The sequence below is a fragment of the Meriones unguiculatus genome, chromosome 3, assembly GCF_030254825.1.
Source record: "Meriones unguiculatus strain TT.TT164.6M chromosome 3, Bangor_MerUng_6.1, whole genome shotgun sequence".
Taxonomy (NCBI): domain Eukaryota; kingdom Metazoa; phylum Chordata; class Mammalia; order Rodentia; family Muridae; genus Meriones; species Meriones unguiculatus.
The window spans coordinates 175,494,062-175,519,286 of NC_083351.1; the positions used below are offsets into that span (position 1 = coordinate 175,494,062).

The following is a 25,225-nucleotide window of genomic DNA, read 5'->3' on the forward strand; positions in this document are numbered from 1 at the left end:
CTGCTACACTGACCCTCTTCGTGGCCTCCTTTTTATCTCACCTTTATTATCAGCGGAGTGTGTGGCAGAAGCGTCGTGGTCAGAGGAAAGCTGTGATTTGGTTCTCCCACTGTGAGTGGTGGGGATTGAACTCACGGAGTCACTTCACCAGCCCTCTCTTAAATACAGGTTCAGAGTAGCCTGGAGTACACAGGAGGGTTGGGGAGGAAGGGCACAAACACTGACCAATGCTGCAGCAGCTCACCCGTGTGTGCGTGGGGACATGGGCAGGACAGAGCTCCGGAGTGCTGTCTTGGAGGGCTGCTTCCCACCTCATTCCATGCTTTGGGAATAATTGCCAAGCTCTTTTGTTGGTCCTCATCAGAGCGTGCTTTGTCATTTTCATTGATTGCCATTCACTTTGCCTGCATTCCCACCTTCGTCCCTCGCCTCAGGCAGGAGGAGGGGACTGTTGTCCAGAGACATGAGAGTACCAGTCAGTCTCTGTGTTGATTCCCTTTCACTGCTGGTTGTGACTTTTTCTGACAATGGATGTCAGTCACTGACACCGGTATATGTTCCTGTCTTATGCCCATATCTGACATCGATGCTAACTGTGGCACTACTGTGTGGTCCAGGTTTTTGGAAACCGAGAGGTAGTTTTGCCATGGGCTCCATGGAGTAGGGGTTTCCTTAACCCTCTCTGCTTGTACCTCTGAACTTCTTGTCCATGCCTCAGAAATAACAAGCTCCAAAAATGTCCACCATTGATAAGGGTGTTTATTTCATATGCAGAACACACTGAGTTTGACCACTAGACTCGGCTACAACATGGTGCAAGCGATGCTCTGCGTTTTCTTTTTACTGCCCTTAAGTTGTAAAGAGACAGTAATGGACTTACAAGCAACCGCTGTTACAGGATAAGGACACTGTTAGGCCATAGCTGAGCCCGAGGGCAGGCTGCTTGGCCTCTGCCTGCTGTCCCTGAGGTGGCTCCCGTCGCTGTGTGACAGTGGCAGCAGAGGCGTGACGGCGCAGCATGTATGGTGCTCACGGTATGATAGTGACGCAGGACTGACACAGAACAGAAGGGGCTGTTGAAAACTATGCTTTGTAGGCTGCGGTCCATGCGTCTAATGCAGAGACATTGTTTTAGATGTAGCCTTTTTGTTTTCTTTGTACTTAAAAGTACATACAGACTATCAGCCATAGCTCCTACCTACCTCTGATGCTTTCTGGTCATGTAAGCTCTGCATCTCCTCAGTCCCGTGTTGTCCTCTCTGCACATTTATGTTGTGGCTGTTTTGGTTTACGAGACGTAAACATGTTTTCGTTAAAACTCCAAGTTGGGGATTTTAGTTTGTGCACACCTGTTAAGTGTCTGGTGTGGAGTGTGATTCTTTGGCAGCTGGAATTAGTTGAATTCTGAGGACTTAGAGGGGTGTAAACATGACAGCCCAGAGGAAGAAGGGGGGCTGCTTGGAGGAGGACTGCTCGCTGCTGGTCCATCCTGCTGCTGCGTTGGCTGTTTGCTGACCTGCTGGCTACCTGGACTTCCGGATTTCCGGACAACTGATATTGGTATTTTCTCCAAGAGTCTTACGACCCTACCCAGTGGAGAGTAGCAGAGAGAACTCTGGCCCCTGTCACCACTAACCTTCCCCTCTTACCCAGTGTTGGACTTTTAGAAGGGAGGTAGAAGCCCTTAATAACCCTAAATAAAGAAGGCCTGTTAAAAAAATCAAGGTCAACACATGGAGGTGTGCGCACATATGTCTATGTGTGCTTCTATATGAAAAATTCCAGAAGTGAGGTAAGACTCAGTTTTAATTTCAAACGAGTTGAGTTTTTAGGAGCTGGAGAGGTGGCTCAGTGGTTGAGTGCATACTGCTCTTTCAGAGGACCCAAGTTCGAATGGTGGCACCCATACAGGCAGCTTACCACCCTGTGTGTCTCCAGTTCCGGGGATTCTGACATCCTCCTCAGGCTTCTGGGAGTACCTGCATATATGTCACACCACACACACACACACACACACGGGGAGGAGATGTGAGGACAGACAGATAGGCAGACAGAAATTCTCAAACATAAAGTGAGTTGTAGGAAGCTGCAGCGAGGACCCCTGGCTGGACAGGGCCCTCCACGGTGTGGGTCCACCGGTGTTCTGCGCTCTTTCGGCGTGGCTTCCCAGCAGATGCCGTTGTAAGACTGTGGTGCCCGACTGATTGCTTTTGCCTCCATTTCTGTCACACCCGATGCCCGCTCAGGTTTCCCAGTGTGTGGCTCTCTCCTCCCTCCTCTCCGAGCCCCCTCTTCCCTCTTTGGTGGGACCTTACAGAAGCTGGTGGAGCTGTGTCCCCAGCCCTCACTGTTTCCCCACCTTCTAGCTAACGGTCACATTTCCTTGGGGGTGGGCAGGCGAGCGTGCCTCCAGCTTCCTGCTCTTTCCCCACGGTGGAGTTGGTGCCTGACTCTTCCTGGTGCTTTGATGGTGGAGGGTGGGCCTGAAGTGGGCCTGCCCGTGCTTCCACACCTGGACCTGCTGTCCCCGTCAGCCCCACTGCCGAGTCTTTTAAACTGAGCTTTCCTCTGTTTCCTTTGCAGCAGACATACCCCAGTGAAGCTCACTGTGTGGAGGAGATCCTGAAGGTGAGTCGGTAGTCACTGTGTCGTCTGAAGAACTCGAGAACTAAGCAGACAACACGCCTGGGCACTTTAACCTTAGTGAGCAGCGCCACTCGGGCACTACCAGATTTTGCTCACTAAGATGAAGTTTACAACGGCAAGAAATTTGGATCAGTTTTAGGAACTTCCCTAGCTCTGCTTTCCCACGAGGGCTGAGGTTTGTGCTTATTTCCCTCATGTAGGTAGGTGCGGCAGGGCGGCACCAGGCACCTAACAGCCCGTGTGTGCATGCTCTTGCCCTTTATACAGTGACCGTGACACCTCATGTGTATGGCCTCTGTAATGAGATCTTGAAACTTTTAAGGGTGGAGCCTCCGTTGCAGAAGCAGCCAGGGTAAGGCAGCCAGAGCTACTGGTGAGATTCCATGTCATACACCACACACACAGAGAAAGAGAGAGAGAGAGAAAGAAGCGGATGCTCATATTTAGACTCCATGTATCCAAGCATTCACTTATATTACCCTCACAAAATAAGTGGCCAGAGCTTATCTTTTGGTGAGAACTGAGGCCCAGAATTCTGGCCACTCTTACTGGCTGACAGAGTTAGGCCAAAGCAGATGGCCTGTAGCAGATAAGGCGTGAGTTCACTTCTATCAAGAAGTAGTCAGACCCCAGGTCAGGGGCAGGAGCGATGGCTCAGTGGTTAAGAGTGGTTTAGGAGCGCACACCCATCACGCTGCCTGGTGCCCGCAAGGTCTCCTCTCCATATGTGTGGCTGTGGCCACCCACGGGAGCAGCAGGGAGGGACTGCATGAGTGTGCTCACGTGCCACCCGGGGTTGTTGAGAAGCCAGGATGGCGTCGAGGCACCTTGACAGGCACGCGCTGCCAGGATGGAGTGTCGTGTGCAGAGAAGGCAGTGCAGTGGGACTGGCTCCTGACCCTGGGGACAGGGCATGCCAAGAAGGACCCTGTGCAGCCATCTGTGTCCTGTGACGACTTTGCCTTAGCCAGGGAGACAGAGGAGCCCTCGGCTGCCTGTGCGCCTGCACGGAGTTGGCTCAGTCATGTAGTCATGTTCGTTTGTTTGTTTTTAATTTGTAAAAAAATAAGTTCTTCAGGCGTGAAATGCTTATGTACTATTTGTGTGTTCATGGTTATACACTTAGCAATACCTATCTCCCCTCAAGTTTTTAAGCAAAGCAACATGTGTACCATGACTGTGCTGAAAAGCATGGTAAATTGTAAGTTTTAGAAATCTTGGCTTCCACAATGAAGCCAGGGATAACGATGAAAGTTTCACTGATGAGGAAGTGAGGCCTCCTGCTTCTGGATCTGCTGCTGGCGCTGCCCGGGAAGGGTCAAACCTGTCAGACCCGGAGTGGGTGGCCTGAGTCACTTGTTTGTTGGAGGCAAACAGGAAGGTCCTCCCTCTGAACTCCTGCTGGTCCCGGGAGCTCCTGTGGCTGGGAGCATGTGCTGAGTCTTTCCTGGCTCGGCTTTCCCGGCGCCCCGGGCTCCCGAGCGTGCCAGCGCCTCCTGCTGGGGCTCTCACGCTCTGCTGCGGTCGCCCTTGCAAAAGCGAGCGAAATGCCCCGCAGATGGTGCATGCTGTGGCTCACCAACCCACTGTGCGTTTCAGGTTCAAAGCCAACTGGCAGTGCCCGTCCCACTTACATCTGCCTCTTCTTCCCCTTCTGAATCCCTCTCAGGAAATGACCCACTCATGGCCGCCTCCTCTGACAGCCATCCACACGCCCAGTACCGCCGAGCCGTCCAGGTTTCCTTTCCCGACAAAGGTAAAAACTCCTCAAATCCCGAGTCGGATGTGGTGCCCTCGAGTGAGAAGGCAGGGTGAGCGACAGGCGCGGTGCCCGCCGCGTGCGGAGGCCGCTGCCTGGAATGGCGGGGATGAGCTCGAAGCTCACGGCGGGGCTCTGCTGCCCCCCACGGCTCTCAGAATTCCTTCTCCTCCCGTCAGTAAGAGCGTCTCTCTATCCCGCAGCATCCAGAGCTTGTCAGCCCAGTTTCTCGCTTGAGGGCTTCTTGGGAAAACATGGAGGGGACACTAAGCGACACGGAGTGGCTAGTTGGGTTTCTAGACACAAACATCGCATGAATGTGGTTCTTTAGGTTCGAGTGAAGCGCTAATATTAACGCTGGTTTCCATGACAACAGAAGGGCCACCTAACTTGGTTGAAGTGGGGTATGGCAACAGCCACTGTTTCCTTTCTGGCTTACACTTGTAAAATATATTTATTTTATGTGTGTGGGCATTTTGCCCGCTTGTGTCTGTGCCCCACGTGTGGGCAGTGCCCACAGAGGCCAGAAGAGGGTGATGGCTCCCTGGTACTGGTATACTGGCTAGGTGTGAACTGTGTTGCTGGTGCTGGGAATCAAGCCATGGCCTCTGGAAGAGCAGCGAGTGCTCTTAACCCCCGAGCCACCCCTCCATTCCCAGTGTACACATTTAAATAACTTTGAGGGTGTGTCGGAGTACTTCTTCTGGGCTCTGGCAGGATTTGCATACATTCACAGTTACAGGAAATCCTTCGCCTTCTTCTGCTTTCTGGATCTATACCAAACGGTTAGTAATGGTTTCAAAACAAAGCCTTAAACTATGCAAGCACAGCTACTCCACACCAAAGGAAAAGGAAGTTCTCAGAAAGCCCTGAAGCAGCCAGGTGCAGTGGTGCATACCTGTAATCCCAGCACTCAGGGAGGCAGAGGCAGGCAGATCTCTGTGAGTTCCAGGACAGCCAAGGCTACACAGAGAAACCCTGTCCCCAAAAAAAAAAAAACAAAAAAACAAATTGTGTCCTGCAGTGAAATGGAGGAGAGCAGTGAGAAGATTGCTCATCACCGCCCTTTCTTTTTTCTCTCTGAATTTGAGTTCTGTGAAACTGTCCTTTGACTCTAAAGCCTGTGTGGTGTTGCTCTGTTGGCATTAACCCTCAGCCCTAACGATGAACTCTTCTTCTTTGTAGGAGCCTCTGCACAGCAGCTCTGCAACCCAAAGCCAAAGTAAGTGACTGTGTGCACCCGTATTGCCATTCAAACAGTAATTGCTAACAGTGGTGGTGGTGGTGGGGTTCATGTGTAACAAATGCCCACCGAGAATAGGGGAAGCAGGTGCGGAGCGGGCACCCGCTCCGTGGGCAGTGTGAAGTAAGCTGGTCTCACAAAGTTCTTAACAAACATAAACTAATACTACATGACACGTGGCTATTTTTATTGTTTCTGTTCGTTTGACTTTCAAGAAGGGGCTTTTCTGTGTGGCCCTGGCTGTCTTGGGACTCACTCGGTAGATCACGGTGGTCTCAAACTCGGATCCACCTGCCCCTGCTGGATTAAAGGTATGGTACCACATCCAGCTGACACATGGTTGTGCTGACTACAGCTCTCCAACTATTGTATCCTAGGAACTCTATTCAAGAGCAGAGTGTTTTGGCCGGGTGGTGGTTTCATATGCACACAGTTGGTGGCAGATGAAGTATAAGTTCTGTTGACTGGGGCTGAAGCACTCCTTGGCCTGTGCAGCCTTGGAGCTTCTAGACACTGGTTGCGTTGCCGGGTGTCACCTCCCCGCTGCTAAGCTCGGCACATCTGGGGTCCTGCTGCCTCTCCTCGATATTTTGACTGTTACCCTAATGAGAAGGTGGCCTTTGTGAAAGGGAGCTGTACGGATGAATGCAGGCTCCATTGGAGAGTGCAGTGTGCCAGCTGGTTTCGTGTCAACCCAACACAAGCTGGGCCCCCATTAGAAGAGGGAGCTTCGGTAGAGAAAATACCCTCACCAAACTGGCCTGCAGGCAAGACTGTGCTGTACATTCTTGATTGTGGGAGGGCCCATCACTGTGGGCCTGTCACCTGTGGGCTGGTGGTCCTGGGTGCAAAAAGAAAGCAGGTTGAGCCGGCCACGAGGAACAAGGCGGTAGGCAATGCTCCTCCGTGGCCTCTGCTTCAGCTCCTACCTCCAGGTTCCCGCCCTGACTTCCCTGGATGGTGGTACCACCCAGGCCGAAGACACAGTCAACGCTTTCGACTCCAAGTTGCTTTTTGGTCTTGATTTTTTTACCACGGCAATAGGAACATTAATTTAAGACAGCGTGTATTTGTCAAACAAAGTATGCCAGCAAGTGAATTCTCCTTTTTTATTTTATTTGTTTTTGGTCTTTTGAGACGGTTTCTCTGTGCAGCTCTGGCTGTCCTGGAACTTGCTCTGCAGACCAGGCTGGCCTCGGACTCAGAGATCCGCCCGCCTCTGCCTCCTGAGCGCTGGGATTACAGGCGGGGGCCGCCACCACGCCCAGTCAGTTCTTAATTCTTTATTTTTAACACTTGGCGGACTTATCCAAAACTGAGGTTTGGGAGTCTATGGAGAGAAGTGTAAAGGTTTTGTGAGTGTCTTGTTGTTTATGTCTGAGCCTACACTATATGGTCTAGAGCTGTCAGCTTGCAGTCTAGTCAGGACCTCACAGGGGTCCTTGTGAATCCCTGTGGTCTGGAGCTTTAGCTAGGCCACAGGACAGCAGTTTGAAAGTGTGAGGGCTGCTGCCACCATGAGGAAAGAGTGGGTAACTGCAACAAGAACTTGATGTCCGCCATTCATCCGCTGACCTTGTGTCCAGGCGGGGGCTGCCTCCTAGCCAGCACCCTGCCTCACTCTGTTCCCTTAAGGATACAGGGCAGTACTCGGGGCCTGATCTTTCTGCGGCACCCCTGTGCTGTGTCCTTGAACTTCCTGTCCTGGGTCCACTTCTGTGAACCTGACTCTCCCCTCTGTCCCCGGCGAGTGCGCTGCACCCCACAGCCACCCTCACCCAGGACAGGATGGGGCTTGATCCCTCCTGTTCTCCACACGAGGCTCCGTCTTCCTGAAGCCGCTCCTGCATTCACTCTGGTAGAACCCCACAGCTTCTCTGATTCAGCCATCTCATGCTTTCTATGGTTTGCCTTCTTTGGTCATTAGTAATTCGGGACTGCTCTGGAGTCTCAGACAGTAAACTTACCTAATTGCCATGTGCACTTACCTCACACTGCCCTAGGTTGCGTATGTTTGTGGGCCTGTTTCATGTCCCTCAGGCAACCGTAAGCACGCCTGAAGACTGGGCCAGATGTCTGAACACACTGGTCTCCACGAGGCAGTCTATAAATAGCTGCTGAGTGAATGAATCAGGCCATGGGAGTGTGGCTCCAGGAGGGACAGGTGGGTCAGAGGCTGTGCAGTCACGGACAGACCTGGGAGTGAAGCCAGGTGGTCTGTGAGGACAGCACTGTCATGGAGCACCCCTGGGAGCCCAGCCAACCATCATGAAGAGCAGAAACTGTCCCCCACAGTTCCGAGCAGGTGGGGGTGGCGTGCTCAAGCTCCTTTCAGAGCAGCCCTGGACAAGAGCGTGTTGCTGCTGTGTTTCTCAACAAGCTTTCTCTCCAGTGAGACAGGAAACGCTGTCCTGAGAGGCTGCACCACATGCAGGGGCCAGTACAGAACTGGTACTGTGCCTGGGTAATGGGGCACCTAGAGCGAGGAGGAGAGCGAGTGAGCGAGCGGGTGTATAAATGTGCATATGTCCGTGCTTCTCTCTGACTGTGTCTTCCTTCCCACAGAACAGTATGATGCGCCTTCAAAAACCCACCCTAATTCCCAGCAAGGAACATCGTAAGTAACAAAAGAAAACCAAACTTCACTTATTAAAATTTGATAATGTGACATTGAACTTTCCCATGTAAGCTCATTATGTAGATCACTCCCTCTCCTCCTTTCAGTTAATGACGACCATAAAATACGGGTGCACAGCACAGGAAGTGACTCAGTTATTGCTGAGTCAAGGGTTATGCACTACAGGACACCGCTGAGGGGTTTTCTGGAGAGAAGGTTTTGAGCCATTATTTATGCATTGATCATGGAACTCAAAAGGCTTTAGCTTTTAAAACTTCAAATTTAAGTAGCTTTAGCTTTGGCAATTCAATTTAGGAGATGCGTGGAATGAGGTTTTCTGCCATTTTCCAGCCTATTTAATGTCAGCAGTCTGTTCTGCCACCCAGATGTTCTTTTCCGGGCCAGGCACGTCTAAATGTATTCTGGGTTTTTGGAACACTTAGTCTTCACATTATAGATGTTTAATCAGCATGCTGACCCAATTTATTTCTTAAAAGTATCAAATTACTGTTTCCTTTCCGCCCTCCTCCTGAATGTAATTGCTGGGGCCTAAGTGATGCAACATGCTTCTCCCTCCTCGTCGGAGTTGTCACTAGCACACTGACTTGCTAGATGGCCGTGCAGGTACTCTCAGAGTTCTGCTGTCCCAGAGAGAGAGAGAGAGAGAGAGAGAGAGAGAGAGAGAGAGAGAGAGAGAGAATGTTTACAGAAAGCTCCTTTGGTCTGTGTGTGTGTGTGTGGTGCCCCAGGAGGCCATTTTGGCCGTTGAGCCCTGTAACTGGAGTTTTAGATGGTGGCGAACCACCATGTGGGTGCTAGGACTTAAACTTGGGGTCTTTCAGAAAAACAGGCAGTGGTCTTAACTGCTGAGCCATCTCTCCAGCCTGCTGCTTTTTTTTTTTTTTTTTTTTTTTTTTAGGATAAGTGTTTGTCCCTTGTGTTTTGGAGGACAGGCATTTACCAAAAAGCATCTATTGAGTAGAAAAGATTGTTCTATGTTGGTGTGGCTGAATGAGATGGGCTTAAGTCTTGATGGAATGATTTTCATTTTAGCATAGAAAGTGAGAAGTTGCCTAAGAGTTTTGATAGATAACTTTTCATCCTTTGAAGTATGATGGGTTATTTTTTTTAATAGTGTATTTTAATGTGGTCTTGGTGGATGAGACCAAGTTTTTGCTTAACGTCCTCTGCTTGAAAACGACAAACCTAAGCATGCTTTGTCACTTGCCTTTTCCCTTTCTGTTTTGTGCCTTCAGCTTTGAGTCATTGGCTTAGACTGTGGCAAGAAAGAAGGTGGTAGGGCCAGGGGCCAGCACTGTGGGAGCCAGTAAGACCGCCCCAGACTGTCAGGCTCTGCACACATCTGTGGTGGATGGAGGCCAGCCCTGGTCATGGAAGAAGGTCCTGGCCATTGTCTTAGGGGCACCCCGGAGGGAGAACTGAAGCCCAGTGTTCACCCGGCAGTCAGTCCAGCAGAGGCAGGATGGGCAGAGCATGGAGGGCAGGAAGCAGAGGTGGGCAGGCAGAGGTCACTTCCTCCCCTGCCCATCTCACACAGGCTCAGTGTCCTGGTGACAGCACCATGGGAATCAGAGGAGCCCAAAAGCCCATTGCAATAGACCCCTTTACCCTGTGAATCTCCTAAATGAGAACAGACTTGGGAAGTGAGGACTTGTGGTGCTCTTCATAGACTCAGGGCGAGGTACAGAGAGGACCAGGGGCAGGCAGATGACGGGGGAGGCTGGGCAGATAGGGAATATGGCTTGTGCGGACTCAGGAGTGCTGTGGGATTCTGGGTTCCTGCTGTTGGTAAGTGCCAGAGTGGGACACGCCTCATGAAGGCAGGAACTCCTTTCCTGCACTTGCCGTAGTGGAGAGCATGTGAGCGTGGCATCCCAGCTGATTTACCCTGGGCTGTTCTCACACTTGGTGTGTCAGTTTCTTGGTGACCCGGTGACAGCGTTCGGGCCCACTGGTGTAGCTGAGCTGTAGCTGGTGTAGCTGAGTGGCAGGTGGAGTGTTTGGGCGATAGTCTAATGTCCCTTGCACATCAGAATTGTTAATTGCAGGGGTTGTTTCAACTCTGGCGTAAAGAAAAAAAGAAACCAACCTAAGTTTTGCTAGTTCTAGCTGATACATTTAAAAGGAAGAGTGAGGCCACAGCCCTACCCCTTCGTCTGTTTGCTTCTGTCTAGTCTGAGTGGAAGAGCCAAGTGGTGGCAGAATGTGTACACAAAGGAAATGTCTATTTGCACACATTGCTTTTGTGTGCATGTGCCTTAAGCTCTAGTTGCTGTTCAGCGGACCCCTTCAGCAAAGTTCTGCCAGTAACCGACTGGCTAAGGTGTGAGTGCTGTTCGCCTCCAAGTCCAAGGGCGGATGTGTTTGTTTAAGGGTGCTTGGCTGTCAGTCTGCTTTCCTTTCCAAGATGTAGATCTGTAGTTTTGGCTCAACACACAGAACAGCCCTCTCCCCGAGGGCATTGAGTCCCCTGTCTGTTCCTCTCTGGGAGTGCAGGGCAGTCCCTCCGGAGGGCTCACGCCTTAGACACTCCTCAGCTGCCTTCTCTTCCCCCATCAGTGATGAGCCCCGCCAAAGGCCACTTCCATCCCTTCTTCTCGCCTCCGAAATCAGCCCCTACTTTGAATAAAGTAATGAAAGACAGAAGTCATATTTTTCCTTCCCATTTGAAGTTTCCCTGACCTGGAAAACTGTGTCTAAAAGAGGGAATGTGGCACTTCAGAGATGAAGACAGAGACGAGACAGAAGGGGCAGAGTTAATGGCAGGTGCTAGGGGAAGTCTGATGGTTTTGTAATAAACTCAAGTATTCAGGTGGTCTGTAGTGCTAGCTTTTAAACGCCTTCGTGATAGGCGCAGGAGGGCCAGTGTCAGCTTAGTGCTACTACTGAATCACAAACCAGGACTTAATGTCAGCCGAACGGCTCCACATGGCTTTTCCTTGTTTATCGTGTTTTGTTTTTCTGTGATGCAGGGGATTGAACTGTGGGCCTTACTCAGGCGCCTGGATTCTTGGCACCCCTGGTCCCCAAGATATCCCTTAGAGCGGGGTCTGCCGACACAGTTGGCTTGTCCCAGTTAATTTAAATCATTCTAACCTAAGAAAAGTAATTTTTTTCTTTGCCATTCTATAAGAAGTTAGCTCACACTTATGTCATGGTTGGAGATGCACTGGCAGCTCTAACTGAAAGTGTGGTTAGCAGCGCAGTATCATCAAAAAGAAACCAAGAAAGGAGTCAGGCAGAAGTTTTGTTTCTAGGTGCTGGGCTTTCTCCCCACTATTTCAGGAACAAAGGAACCTGTTCCTTTGTGCGTTTGTGGATAGTGCTTTCTTTGTAAGCGTTGCCGCGGCAGAGCACGCTACACCTGGTTCTTCGACAAGGGACATCTTGTTTTCAGGAGCTCGAGAACAGAGGGTTATGGGTGTGCACATGACGACTAAGTTAACCTGCACATAGAAAGAAGTGTTTTGCATGTTTCTGGAGAAAAAGTAGAGGTTCTGACAGTAAGGATCTTAGCTGCTGTTTATCCTCCTGCTCCTCCTCTTCCTCATCCTCTTCCTTTCTCCCTTCTCATTTTCCCTCCGTCCTCCCTCCTTCCTCCCCCCTCCCCTTTTTTCTCAGCCTTTTATTATAACAGCTTATGATCTGATTTTTCATTTATGACATGTAGTATCCTCTTCATAATTTGTACCCTCCCATGGCCTCCCACAAGGCAATCGTGGCCCATATTTCTGCCCTATTTCTAAAAGAAATCAATTACAGGTAGCCGCTGTTAGTTTGACCCCACTTCCTCCTTATCGAGTGCTAAAAATTAAGCCAGAGGTGAGTTTATTTAAGTAGTTTTGGGGATCTTCGGTGTTGAGAATGTTGGCAGAGAAGTCCCTGGAGAAGCTCTGTCCTAGGAAGTAGACGTGGGAGCAAGACTTGTCTGTCTTCATACAGTAATGTTGGATGCACAGCTGCCAGAGCGGGCCTGGCTCCATGCACTCTTGCAGAGGAACAGGCTAGGGAAGGCATTTGCACAGAGGCTCCCGGCTGTCTGTGACATGGATGTGTGGGCTGACCTCACCTGGACTGGAAGTGCTGTCACTCTGCTGTTGTGGCTCAGAGTTCCTTTCCTGGAATATTTGGCTCCCTTTGAACAGTGTGGGTTCGGAGGATAGCACAGGACACAGATTGTTGAGGGCTTTACCTTAGAGCTTGGAAATGACATTAGGCATTTGATCAGTTAAAGTGTGGAAGGGTTTAGTTAATTTTCATAGGGAGACTGGCGTATTCATCCTAATAGGATAGTTACCGTTTTATGCTAAATTGAGGTCTCTCATATTTCTCGTAGAACACAGATTTAAGTCTGTCAGATCCTCAAATTGTTGTGTTTATAGAGGGATGGTTCAGAGCCAGATCTCGCAGCATAGGAATGGACTCTGCACCCCAGTTGTATGGTAAAGTGGCCATTTCCCCCTTACTCATTACTCACTCACTAAAGGGGCTGCTGGTTGTTCAGCCTGTCTAGTTTTTCATTCTCCCCCTCCTGTCCTCCCCCCTTCCCCTTTCCCCTCTCCATCTTCCCTAACTCTGGCTTCTTCCCTTTTCTGAGGATTGAACCCGGAGAGAGCCTCAGGAACAAATTGGAAATGTGAGTTTGCTCACTGAGCTGCAGCCACAGTGCTCCAGGCAGCACTTCATGGTGAGCCGCGCTCTGGGCTCAGGAACACGAGGTGGAAATAAATGCCTTTGCCTTGCCCTCAGAATTCACTGTGGGTGAGGAAGGGCGCCTCCGTGGGAGCTGCTGCTCTCTGGACCTAGGTTCCATGGACAGGACAGGACCGGATCTGGGAGATTTCACTTCTTATTAGGAGGATGCAAAGTGCTCACCCAGCTGTGATTTCGTCTCATTCTGCACGCTCAGGAGCCAGTCCCCTCACAGATAGCCAAAAAAACCGAAACCAAAAACAGCCAAAAACCAAACCAAACATGGATTTCTTTTGGGAAAACAGGCAGCGAGCAGCCTCTGCTCCCGACCCCTCTCTTGTGCGCGACCTCCATTTTTCTCAGCTGCAGATTCTGCTTTTTAAAAATTATAACAGCGCTCAGGAATTTCTCCCACCAAGCAAGGTCTGATCATGACTTTTAGATAAGCTAAACCGTAGGCGCCGCACGGTGGCCGGCTGACGCGTGCTGAGTCACCCTCATCTGGTGATGTTTAAACCGGTTTCTGGAAGGCTTCCTGGCCGCTCCCGGCTGCATCAGCAGACACTGACAGTGCGCTTCTGTCTGCTGATTCTCATATGACACATGTCGGCCCTTTGTTTTTGTTTTTCTGCAGAGCCTCATGTAGCCGGGGTTAGCCTGGAACTTGAACTTGCCCTGCAGTTGATCCTCCCGCCCCTGCCTTCCACCTCAGAAGTGTCAGCATTTCAGGCATGTGCCACCATGCCTGTTTTTGTTTTCTATCTGTGTGCCTACTTACCTACTGACTGTCCACAGGAGTGATGACGGTGTGGAGGCGGAAACACAACCTGCAGTAGCCCCCCTCACTACCATTTGGGACCAGGGGTCCACACACCCTGCTTCCATGAACCTGCCTCACTCTGAAGCATTTCACTGGCCCGTGACATTTTGTTGGTTTGTTTGAGAGAGGATCACTGTGTAGAGCAGGCTGACCTTGAACTCAGATCCTCCTGAACACTGGGATTATAGGCATTCGCCACCAAACCAGGCCTGGCCAGCCTTTTATTTATGAAGTAAAATTGCTTATAGATTTAGACCATGGGAAACACAGCATGTTTAAATTGCACTAATATCTTATATAAATCTTACATAAGTGATAGGTTTCATTTCACCTTTTTGGCGGAATTTCTTATGCTTTTGTTGTTGTTTTGTTGTTTTTTTAGTTTTTCAAGACAGGGTTTCTCTGTGTGGCCTTGGCTGTCCTTGACTCACTTTGTAGACCAGGCTGGCCTCGAACTCACAGAGATCCAGCTGCCTCTGCCTCCCGAGTGCTGGGATTTCAGGTGTGCACTCCCACACCCGGCACTTTTTATGCTTATTTTGTCGAGTGTACTGAGGTCTGTCTTCAGCAGTCTCCTTCGCTGAGCAGTGTCTCCACTTTGACAGTCCTGAGTAGCTGTTCCATCAGCACACCTTTTATTATCGACTTCTCAGCCTGTGTAGCTGGAAGGAGAAACGCATAGATCTTTCACGGTACCTGCTGTTTCCAAATGAGCTCACGGCTTCCTGTGTGTGCCTTGACTTGTTAGGAGGATATATCCGTAGAAGTTAGGTGTTTTTCAGTAGAAGGGGGAAGGATAATTTTTAATAAGTCTGTGCTGTGGGTGGGAGTGTGGTGAGATTACAGGATCATTTGTGGTACAGAAAATTGAGAAAGATTGGTTTTGTACAAAAGCAACACGGTAACTAGGAGACAATGTTTCTTCTGGGGTTTTGTTGGTGGTGGCTCATAGTGAGTATACCTCACCAACCTTGCCAGCCTCCCACCCTGCTGTGTCACACACCTGATTTTTTTTCCCTCTCTCCCAAGTTAATCCCTTTTAGTTTTTGCTGTGTCTCCTGGCAAAGCCAACCTAGCAGCAAACCTGTTAAGTAACTTTTTTTTTTTTTTTTGCATACCATCCTGATGGCCCATTGCCAGGTCCCATGACTGAAGGCCACGGTAAAATTGGAATTTAGTTTCCACTTGGTAAACACCAACCAATGATCTTCAACTTACAAGTAGTTAAAATTTTTCTTTTTCTTTCGATTTTTCTTTCTATGTTTTTTGGTTTTGTGGGTTTTTTTTTTGTGGTTTTTTTTTTTTTTTGTTGTTGTTGTTGTTTATTGAGACAGGGTTTCTCTGTGTAGTCCTAAGTGTTCTGAAACTCTAAATCCAGGCTAGCCTCAATTGAACTCAGAGATCAGTCTGCCTCTGCCTCTAGAGTGCTGTGTCTAGCTTCAATTTTCATTTAAAAAAAAAAACAAAAAAAAACTTATTTGGGAAGTTTTTTTTGCACGAGCTGGTGAAATAGTTCCTTGGTAGACTCACCACAGCACACACATGGCCATTTATGAAAAGTCCGGTTCTATAATTTATCCCATTGGAAAATGTAGTGCTTAAAAATAAAACGAAACAAAAACTAGGGCTTCCTGAAGGAACCATGCCTTCCTACTTCATGGTGCTACAGTAGGAATTGCTGGTCCAATTACTGAGGGGGTATTTTGAGATCTACTGAATGATTTTTTTTCAAGTTTTCTTTCTGGAACATAAGTAATATATGAAGAGATTTTTTTTTCCATTTTACTTACAACTTTTTTTGGTAATAATTATGCTTATAAAATTGGAAAGAGGGCCGGGCATGGTGGCAAATGCCTTTAATTATGGCACTTGAGAGGCAGAGGCAGGTGGATCTCTGAGTTTGAGGACAGCCAGGGCTCTGTTACACAGAGAAACCGTATCTCAAAAACAAAACAAAAATTGGAGAGAATGTGAGAGACATTGACACACTTGATACGGGTTCTCTGTGGAAAAAGCTTAAGAATGGAGGGTGAGTGCTCATTTTGGAGAAAAAAAGTGTACAGTTTATTTAGAAACATTTTTAAAAAGAGTGCCTAGCAATGTGTAGAAATACAAATTTTAGGAAGTGAGCTGGCTTTCCCCCCACCAGTAAGGCTAAAATATACTCTCTTACCAGCAAAAGGGCTATTTGTATTATCAGTTAAATTAATTGGAACATTGATTGTATCCAATCAGACAAAAGAGAATGCTTAAATTTTTTTTGTTTGTTTTTGCCTACGAAAAATAGTGCCCTTTGGACAAAAATACAGATCACTGTTTATTGCCAGTTGTCATGAAGTGTTGTGTGCTTGCTTTAGCACTGTTGAAGTACTTTGCATCCATCCAGCACCAGTGTGTGGTAGGATAGTCATTTATTCCACTTTTCTCTGAGGAAGGAAGTTCTGGGTTACTCGCTGTGCATATATGTTAGCTGAGGGCACTGTCTTGGCATATTGGGAGTGCCCACCTGGAGTTCTGCCACAGGGTCCAAAACAGGTGGGATTTCAGGTTTTGGCATTGGAAGGAACTTGGCTGATTGATATGTTCTCAGCGTTCAAATGGTAAAACTTGTGTTTCTAGAAAATTAAGTTAAGCAAGCAGACAGCACAGGCCTCCAGCTTATTCACCCCCATCCTTCTCGGTATCTCCAGCATGTGTCCTAGTTATGTGCCAAAAATTTTTTAGGAGTTCTCTCAGAGTCCCTCTGTCCATCTCTTTTTCCCAGCATGCTCGAGGATGACCTGCAACTCAGTGATAGTGAAGACAGCGACAGCGACCAAGTGAGTGTTGAACTCTTGAGACCTGAACCCTTCTTAGCCTACCAGGTGCATCCCAGCCGTTTGTCCTAACCTGTGCTCTTGTTCTTCCCTGGACCCTCTCGCCCAGGCCGCCGAGAAGCCTCCGAGCCCACCTGCACCTCCAAGGTACCGTCTGCACGCCTTCCCGCATCTGACCCCAAACTATTGCCCCCACCCCCGCCACGAGAATAAGGTCTTCAGTGCTTTGTAGCTTCCTTCTTTACGAAGGAAGGCCCCAGTGCAAGGCCCCGGCTGCCAGTCTGATTAATTTACAAACTTGAGTCAGCTGGTGGGTGATCAGCAGCCCTGTAAAAGAGGAAGAGGCCCCATGACCACCTGCGGCATCATTTTGGATGTTAAGTTGGATGTTGGGGTTGGAGAAAGGACTTGGCAAAGTGTGTGCAAGGGCCCTCAGCACCCACTAGGAGCTGAGTGTGGCTGCACAGCCCCAGGAGACAGGCAGGTTCCCTGGCGTTGTTATGGACTAGTCCACGAGGACCCTGTCTCAAAAGTGGAAGAAGATACATGTGGCCTCCGCATGCACATGGATTCAGTGTACAAGTGTGCATGTTCACCCTTATGTGTACACACTTACACACACTCCCAACTGAGCCAGGTATGATGGTGCGTAAGCATGATCGGGATTGAGGCAAGAGGGTAGAAAGTTAGAGGCCGGATGGTGCTATAGAGTGAGGCTTTAAAAATATTTTTAAAAGTAAGTTGGAAACGTGGTTTATCTTTGGCATTGTGTCACTAGGGTTTGGCAAGTCAGACAACAGAGCCAGTGCTTTTGCCCGACTGTTGGATAAGTGTGTCTTCAAAGTCAGCAATACTGATTCCTCCAAAACTCGCTCCTGGTGGCGCTGTTTTCTTAGTCCCTGCTGCTTTAAACCCTGACTCCTAGGACAGTTCATGTGAGGGGGCCAGGCCACTTCACCCTGAAGCGAGTCAGACCTGCTTTACAAAAGGAAAGCCCTGTGACTGGGAAGTGGAAACTCATTTTTGAGCTATTCTTACAGTATTTTCCCCGTTACTAGCTGTGATGATTTAAAGCGCAGAATACCTGTTCCCTCATAGACAAAGACCTAAGCCATTTTGCTGCCTTGCCAACTGCTCAGCTGCTTGCAGAGAAAGCCACCAAAAAGAACTTGAGTGTCAGGAGTGATGCTGAAGCTAGCAACATTGGGAAACACTGGTTACACAATCACCCAACCTGTCTGTTATATCCAGTTTTGTTAAAATTTCAAGTGCCTCAGACTGACTCATAAAATATGACAAACTGGTCTAATGTAAAGGCCAAGGAAAAGGCAAGTGTGAAGGCAGAAGCTAGGAGCATGAGTTTTCTTCACAGCTTGTCCTTCTGCCATCACTGGCCAGGCTCTGCAGCTGGCTGATGGAGCCAGCCCTATGAGAAGGGAGGGACACTGCTCTGAAATGACCCCAGCCAATAATTTTTAAATTATATTATTACTCATTATTTAATAAGCGCTTGTTTTGAGAATACCGTAGGTAGGTTTGGAAACAGTTAAAGATTTCTGCTTTGGGTAATACCATTTAGGACAGCTTTTAAGATTGCACATGGTCTGAAACTCTGTGTCTAACTGTGATCCATACGTTTTCCCATTGACCTCGAGTTAATGGCCTACCTGTAGAACTTGGAGTTGTCCATGCCCAGCTAGCCATAAAGAATGGCCCATTGTGTAATTCCACCAGGAAGAAAGACTGGGTCACTTCTGAGTTCACCCTGCCGAGGAACACTCTCTGTTCAGTAACGCCTAGATGCTGTGCAGTTGGGTCCCGAGTAGAGAAGAGAGGGAGGTTTTACACACCAGCTTTTCCTTTACACTTCTTTTGAGTTATATTGAGTGGGAGCAAGTCATCTTCCTGAGCCACACAGTAAACGTTGTAGCCTCTGTGGGACATGTGAGACTCTGTCATAACCCCTTGACTCTGCCATAGCAGTATGAAAGCAACCAATGGTGGCCTATGGGGCAGCACGTGCAGGCGTGTTCTAATAAAACTTTATTTAGAGACCCTGGCAGGGGCTGTTCAGGCCCTGGTCTACCGGCCCTTGACACTGGGCACCAGGCAGAGGTAACAGCTCATATAGTTTGACGAATCTTTGAGGAGTGGAGTCCCGCAAGCTCCTCCCCTGCAGTTAGTTACCCGGTGACCACTGTCCACTGCGTGACACGCCGGCAGTGATGGAGGGCAGAGGCCGCGGGGGAAGAAAGCCCGTGTGGGTGACCGTCTAACTGTTCCCCCCGCTTGCCCTGCAGCGCTCCACAAACGCTTCCCGAACCCGTGGCATCGGCACATTCCAGCAGCGCGGAGTCGGAGAGCAGCGAGTCGGACAGCTCCTCAGACTCGGAGAGTGAGAGCAGCTCCAGCGACAGCGAGGAGAACGAGCCCCTGGAAGCCCCAGCTCCCGAGGTACCGTGGGCCCCTTAGAGGGCGGTGCCTGTTCGGAACGCGGTCCAAGATGGCGGTGTGCCTGTTCGGAACGCGGTCCAAGATGGCGGTGTGCTTGTTCAGAACGCGGTCCAAGATGGCGGCGTGCCTATTTAGGGCGCATCCAAGATGGCGGTATGCAGGCTCTGTAGTCAGAGCCTGACTCTGCCTGGCCCTGAGGAGACTGAGCATTCCCACCACGTGAAGCCTACTGTTTCTGCTCTCTGCTAAGCTAGTGCTTGCAGCCACGACAGGCTCGTTTTTGCTGCTACGTATTGCTTCCTGAGCTGCTTCCACTCCAGTTTCTTCTTTTTCTCTCTTTTATTTATTCCCCACCCCTGGTTTTTCAAGACAGGGTTTCTCTGTAGTTCTGGCTGTCCTGGAATACCTAGTAACTCTCTCTCTCTCTCTCTCCCCACCTCCCACCCTTTTCCTCCCTCTCTTGCTGTAGACCCGGCTGGTCATGGAGATCCGCCTGCCTCTGCCTCCCAGAGTGCTGGCATTAAAGGCATGTGCCACCAATGCACAGCCAGTTTTTTTCTCTTTTGAAAAGGGAAACTTGTTTTAGGCAGGTTACTGTATTAGTGTCAGTGAAAGTTCTTTGAAAATTCAGGAATCTGTAAGTTAAAGAAAATGAAAGAAATGTAATCTAGGAACAAGTCATCAATTCTGATGTTGATGGCAACATGATTTGTCTTGCTTCTTCTTGCCACAGGTACGTACAGTAGGGACAGCTGAGTTTGTTGTCACCACATTGTGGAAGTACTATAAAGATGAAAAACAGTGAGACTGGACGCCTGGGGCCTACATTTCCCTAGAGAATTCACGCTGTGTGCTGTTTAAACACCAGAAATGGTCTGTAACAGCTAACAGGGTTGCCACATGCTTTCAGCACCCACACAGCCGTTTGAAAAACTGAGATCATGAAAAAGGGAGGTGTTGTTATTTTCTTTTTAGTAGAGGCCATCCTTACAGAGAACACGGCCTCTGTATTTAAGACTAGAATACCAGGGAAGGAGGCATCTTGGTAAAAGGGCATTAAAGTTTTCTGTGTCCATCTCTGCAAGATGGTAGTTGAGCTAGAACAGTGACTAAACATGGCTAGAGATCGGGCTGTTCAGCTCAAGGGTCTGATTGAGGTGTGAGCACAGTGCTGTGAGCTGTTAATGAGGATGGCAGAGATTGAGGTGTGAGCACGGTGCTGGTAGGTGTGACTCGGTGCCAAGCACAGAATAGGCGTCTGGGGGCTTCCTTTAGTTTGTTTTCTGAGGTTCCTGTACATGCGTCAGCATTAGTGGCTTTTGACGTGCCCCTTATCGTTTAAAACAACTCCATGGGTCTCGATTCTTCTTGTGGAGTGACTGTATGGAAGTGGTTCCAGGTCTTGGGGGGAAGGGTGGTGACCGTGCCGCTAGACCACGTTTGTGATGCTCACTATGAGATGTTTGTTTTGTGTGGGGCTTTTGTCGCGTTTCTGTTATCTTGGGTCCTGGGACGTTAATGCAGAGGCTGCTCAGCACACTTTCTGCCTCTTAGCTATGTGTAGCCCTGTGCTCCTCAATAAGAAAAGCGTGCATGCTTGTCAGGTTATCAGCAGAAAACACTCAGGAAACAGTGACATCTGAGTCCAGTAAGGTTAACTTTACGCACATTTGGCTGCATCCTCGAAACCTATTCCTCACTGGGCTGTGGCTTCTGAGGGCCTCGGCTCCGGCAACTCAGGACATAAAAGGTTTTATCCTATATTTGTTATAAGTAAATTATTTCTCATTGGCCAAAGCGTGACTGCAGTAAAGCTGGCTGTGGCAGCACGTATCTATAGAGCCGACACTGCGGATCCTGAAGCCAGAGTACAGCCTGGGCTACCTACCATACCCTAGCTCCAAAAACCCCAACTAAACAGAAGTCCATCAAGGTAGACTTCCTAGGTGCAAACTAATTATTCCTGCTTCACGTTTTTAAAGATAATTCAGTGAAGTCGCCATGTCTGTGTGGGGTCAGCGCTCTCGCCTGAGGCCCTCTTTTGGGAAGAGCTTGTCTTGGTTTGCTTTCGGGTCCCCTCAGGTAGTTAATGAACACCTCGTGAATAACATGAATTATATGATCAACTGCACACAAGCTTTAATGTTCTCACCCACTTCTATTTTTAATTACTAATTAATTAATTACTTTTGAGCTACTCTGTAGCTCTAGGTGGCCAGGACCTCATTTTGTAAACTAGAAGCGATCTGCCTCTCTGCTGCTGCTTCTCCTCCTTCTCCTCCTCCTCCTCCTCCTTCTTCTGTCTTCGTCTTCGTCTTCTCCTTCTCCTCCTCTTCCTCCTTATTCTCTCCTCCCTCCTCCCTCCTTCCTCCCTCCTCCTTCTTCCCTCCTCCTCCTCCCTCCTTCTTTCTTCTTCTTCTACAGGTTTTTTTTTTTTCTGTGTAATATTGGCCGTCCTGGACTCCCTTTGTAGACTAGGCTGGCCTCTAACTCACAGTCATCCACCTGCCTCTGCTGGGATTAAAGGTGTGCGCCACCATGCCCCACTTACTTATTTAGTGTGTGTTTATGTGGACACGCTTAACAACTTTGCAGAGTCAATTGTCTGTATCACCTTTACAGGGTTTCCAGGCATCAGGCTCAGGTGATCATGTTTGTACAATTTAAGTACATAAATATTATGTATGCCTCAAGACTTTTTGAACCATAACTCATTCTAAAATAGTCACATATGTATTATGGTCAAAACATTCCCCATGGGGGCTGGAGAGATGGCTCAGTGTTTAAGAGCATGGAGGCTCGTAACCATCTATGTGCTCTAGGATCTGGTGCCCTCTTCTGGTGTGGAGGCATATGTGCAGGAAGTGTACTGTTTATCAAAACAAAACAAAACACTCTTCATGCTTTCTCTTCCTCCCAGTTTCCACTGTTTAAGTGTAGCCACCATTGAAAGGAACAGAGAGCACATAAGGAAAAGAAGGAGGAAAACAAAAAGCCAGACTTGGATCCTATATGGCACTTCTGTTTGAGCATTACAATCTGATATAACCAAATCTTTTATTCAAACATCTCAATCCAAATAATTCCTAGCCTTAAGCAGCTATGTCATTTGCAGCTTCATTTGGGTACAGAGGAAGCGCTGTGAATGCTGCTTTTCTCCTTGTTGAGTATATCCATCAGGTTTACCATGAAAGTGGGCCATAGGGCTCCCTTCTGGACCTCCAAGACCACAGTGGAAGTAAATGCATTCTATTTCTGTAACCAGGACGGTCCTTTAGGGGCTACTAAATACATCTCGGTGTTCCTGTTTTAAGGGTGAGGTTGTGGGAAGGACTCTTCCCTTTGGATTCACACATATACATTCTAAGGAGCTTGTCAGGGATTGGGCTGTAGCTGTGAGCCTTTCCCAAGGCACGGTGGGAAGGGTTTTGTTCCAGCGTGTTCTACCTTATAAATTTATCAGATCATTTAATCATTGTGCTACCACATCCCAAGTCAAAACAGGAAGTCATGTGGCAAGGAGGTACTGTGCTGCTCTGTGTATTCCACGGTTTCAGGCACCGTGCGTGCCAGAATATTGAATACGTTTCTGTTTCCGTGTGATAAGATGCCCCACACATTAGAGTAGCTGTCTTCTCCCTCTCAATGAAATTCAGATGAGCACCTGGATGAGATGGTGTGTACGGAGAAGACTGGACAAGACTGTCACCACAGGAGCAGTGTGGGGTAAACAGAAGAGAGGAAACCAGCCGCTGTCTGTCTCAGGGAACCCTGCTGGCTTCTCAGTCTTTGGGGTGCTATTCTGTTAATGAGCACAGGAAACCGAGATCATTTTACTTCTAAGCTCTGCCCGACAAATGAACGCATCTACGCCTTATGTTTTATGTTAGAATTGCATGTTTTTGCAGGGTTGGATTATTTGGCATATTTTACTGTGGAAAATTGTCAGCCATCTTCCCTTTGAAAAAGCTCCGCCCTGAGGCTGAGGGATAGAGTTCAGTGACAAGCCTCTCAGTTTGTTCCCCAGCAACTTAAACCACGCTTAAGAAAATCATGTTAGGCCCAGCCTCCTGGACAGGCCTTATCCATGATCTAATCAGTTGAATCCTGTGTGTAATGCCTTTTACTTAGCTCTCTGGTGCTCTGTGGAGATCACTTAACTATTCATTCAATCCACCAGTAAGAGCGGATCTTGCGGGGAGGGGAAACAGCAATTTGGGGGTGGACAGCATGCTCTAAGAAGCATAATCCTCGTTCACTCTGCCAACACTGGTATTTTTCCATGTTCTGTACAATTCATACGATTGCTCAGATAGTGAGAGAGGCAGTGCAGTAATCAGGAGCATATCCTGCTCTAGGGGAGGGCCACACCAGGCTGCTCACAGCTGCCTGTAGCACCTGTTCTGGCCTCTGCAGGTACCTGCACACACATGCACCCCTCTCCCAATATAATTGATAGACATTATATAAATATATAAAACCCAGAATGAAAATATTTTAAAACGAATAATACAAATTACAAAATAAAATATTAAAAAACATAAAAGCAAAGAATGGCCAAAGGTCTCATGGTATGGTGTGTGTCAATAGTTAATTTAGCAACAACAGTTTGATTCACATGGCCTGTCAGTTTCCTGGGTAATAATTGAGGTTGTTTGTTGTGGGTCTTCTCTTTGTGCTTTGGAAAAGGTATAATTTTAGACCTCGTTGCCAGAAGTAAAAGGATGGAGGAGGGACTAGTCCCTGATAATGTGACTTTACTCTCTCCCACTGTGTAAAGTTTGGAAATCAGGTCTGTCTGTGTTATATTTATAACCTCATCACATATAAATGACTATTTTTAAGTAAGTAAGAGGAATCAACAGAGCTCTTACCAACTAGTTCTGAAGTATTCTTTTTATTTAATTTTTTTTATGGGGGGGAAGAGTAGAGGTAAATTCCTAGGCTCAGAATGCTCACTTCTCCTGGGGACAGTCCTATGTAACTGGACTACTAATACAAAAGAGTTTGTTGACTCTGATTAGCAAACACCTTTCTCTGTCTGTTTCTAGCCCGAGCCTCCAGCAACAACGAACAAATGGCAGCTAGACAACTGGTTGACCAAAGTCAGCCAGCCTGCCGCTTCCCTTGAGGGTCGAGGGAGCACGGAGTCTCCACGCTGGCGCCAGGAAAGTAAGGGTGGTGGTGACCACAGCACTGACCAGCAGCATCCTGAATCCAAAGACCCTCCCCCCAAGAGTTCCAGCAAAGCTCTCCGGGGTCCCTCTGAGGGGCCACAGCCTGGGAAGAGAAGCTGTCAGAAATCCCCTGCTCAACAGGAGCCCCCGCCTCGGCAAACTCTCGGCAGCAAACAACCCAGAAAACCCGTCAAAGGCTCTGGCCAGGCAGAGCCCCAGGCCAGCTTGCAGGTGGAGAGCGAACCAGGACCCCTTCCCTATGGCTCAAAAGAGCAGACTTCTAAAGACAAACCCAAGGTGAAGACGAAAGGCAGACCGCGTGCTGTGGGCAGTAAGGAGCCAAAGCCTGGGGCTCCTGCACCCGTGCCTCAGGCAGCCGGGCCCACGTCTATGGAGAAGAGGAAGCGTAAGCGCTCCCCAGCCCCCTCCAAGGCCCTCCCAGGCCCTCAGCCCCCAAAGGACAGTGCTGGGGACAGCAACCCCAAGCACTCTGCTCCTGTCTCCTTGACCCAGAGCCAGGGTCCACTCCACAGTGGCAGGGGCAGCGGCGTCAGGACTAGTGGCTGCCGACAGGCTGTCATTGTCCAGGAGGATGGTGGAAAAGACAAACTCCTGTTGCCTTTGAGAGACACCAAACTGCTCTCACCGCTCAGGGACGCGCCACCACCGACAAGCTTGGTGGTGAAGATCACCCTCGACCTTCTCACTCGGATTCCCCAGCCCCTGGGGAAGGGGAGCCGCCCCAGGAAAGCAGAAGACAAGCATCTGCCGGCTGGGAAGAAGCAGGACCTGGAGAAGAGGAGCTGCGACAGCTCCAGGAGGATGACCAAGAAGAGGAAGGTGAGTGCAGAGACAGCCGTGGGCTGTAGCAGTGTGGGCTGCAGCAGTGTGGGCTGCGGCCTGGCGGTGTGGGCTGCAGCAGTGTGGGCTCCAGCAGTGTGGGCCACGGCCTGGCGGTGTGGGCTGCAGCAGTGTGGGCT

At 49.0% G+C, this 25,225-nt stretch overlaps 1 protein-coding gene across 5 annotated transcripts in view; it reads left to right on the forward strand.

Annotated features, from left to right (window-relative positions):
* The window catches only part of Aff1 (ALF transcription elongation factor 1), a 160,904-nt gene that overhangs the window by 114,209 nt on the left and 21,470 nt on the right, over nt 1–25,225 (forward strand). For 4 of the 5 annotated variants that reach the window (XM_021657481.2, XM_021657484.2, XM_060381052.1 and 1 more), the window contains 8 exons: nt 2,584–2,628; nt 4,316–4,402; nt 5,591–5,627; nt 8,214–8,265; nt 16,563–16,617; nt 16,724–16,761; nt 18,915–19,068; nt 24,120–25,085. In XM_021657481.2, coding sequence (XP_021513156.1) covers nt 2,584–2,628; nt 4,316–4,402; nt 5,591–5,627; nt 8,214–8,265; nt 16,563–16,617; nt 16,724–16,761; nt 18,915–19,068; nt 24,120–25,085 — 1,434 coding nt within the window. The remainder of the gene's footprint in view (nt 1–2,583; nt 2,629–4,315; nt 4,403–5,590; nt 5,628–8,213; nt 8,266–16,562; nt 16,618–16,723; nt 16,762–18,914; nt 19,069–24,119; nt 25,086–25,225) is intronic. The other variant, XM_060381051.1, reaches the window with a different exon arrangement.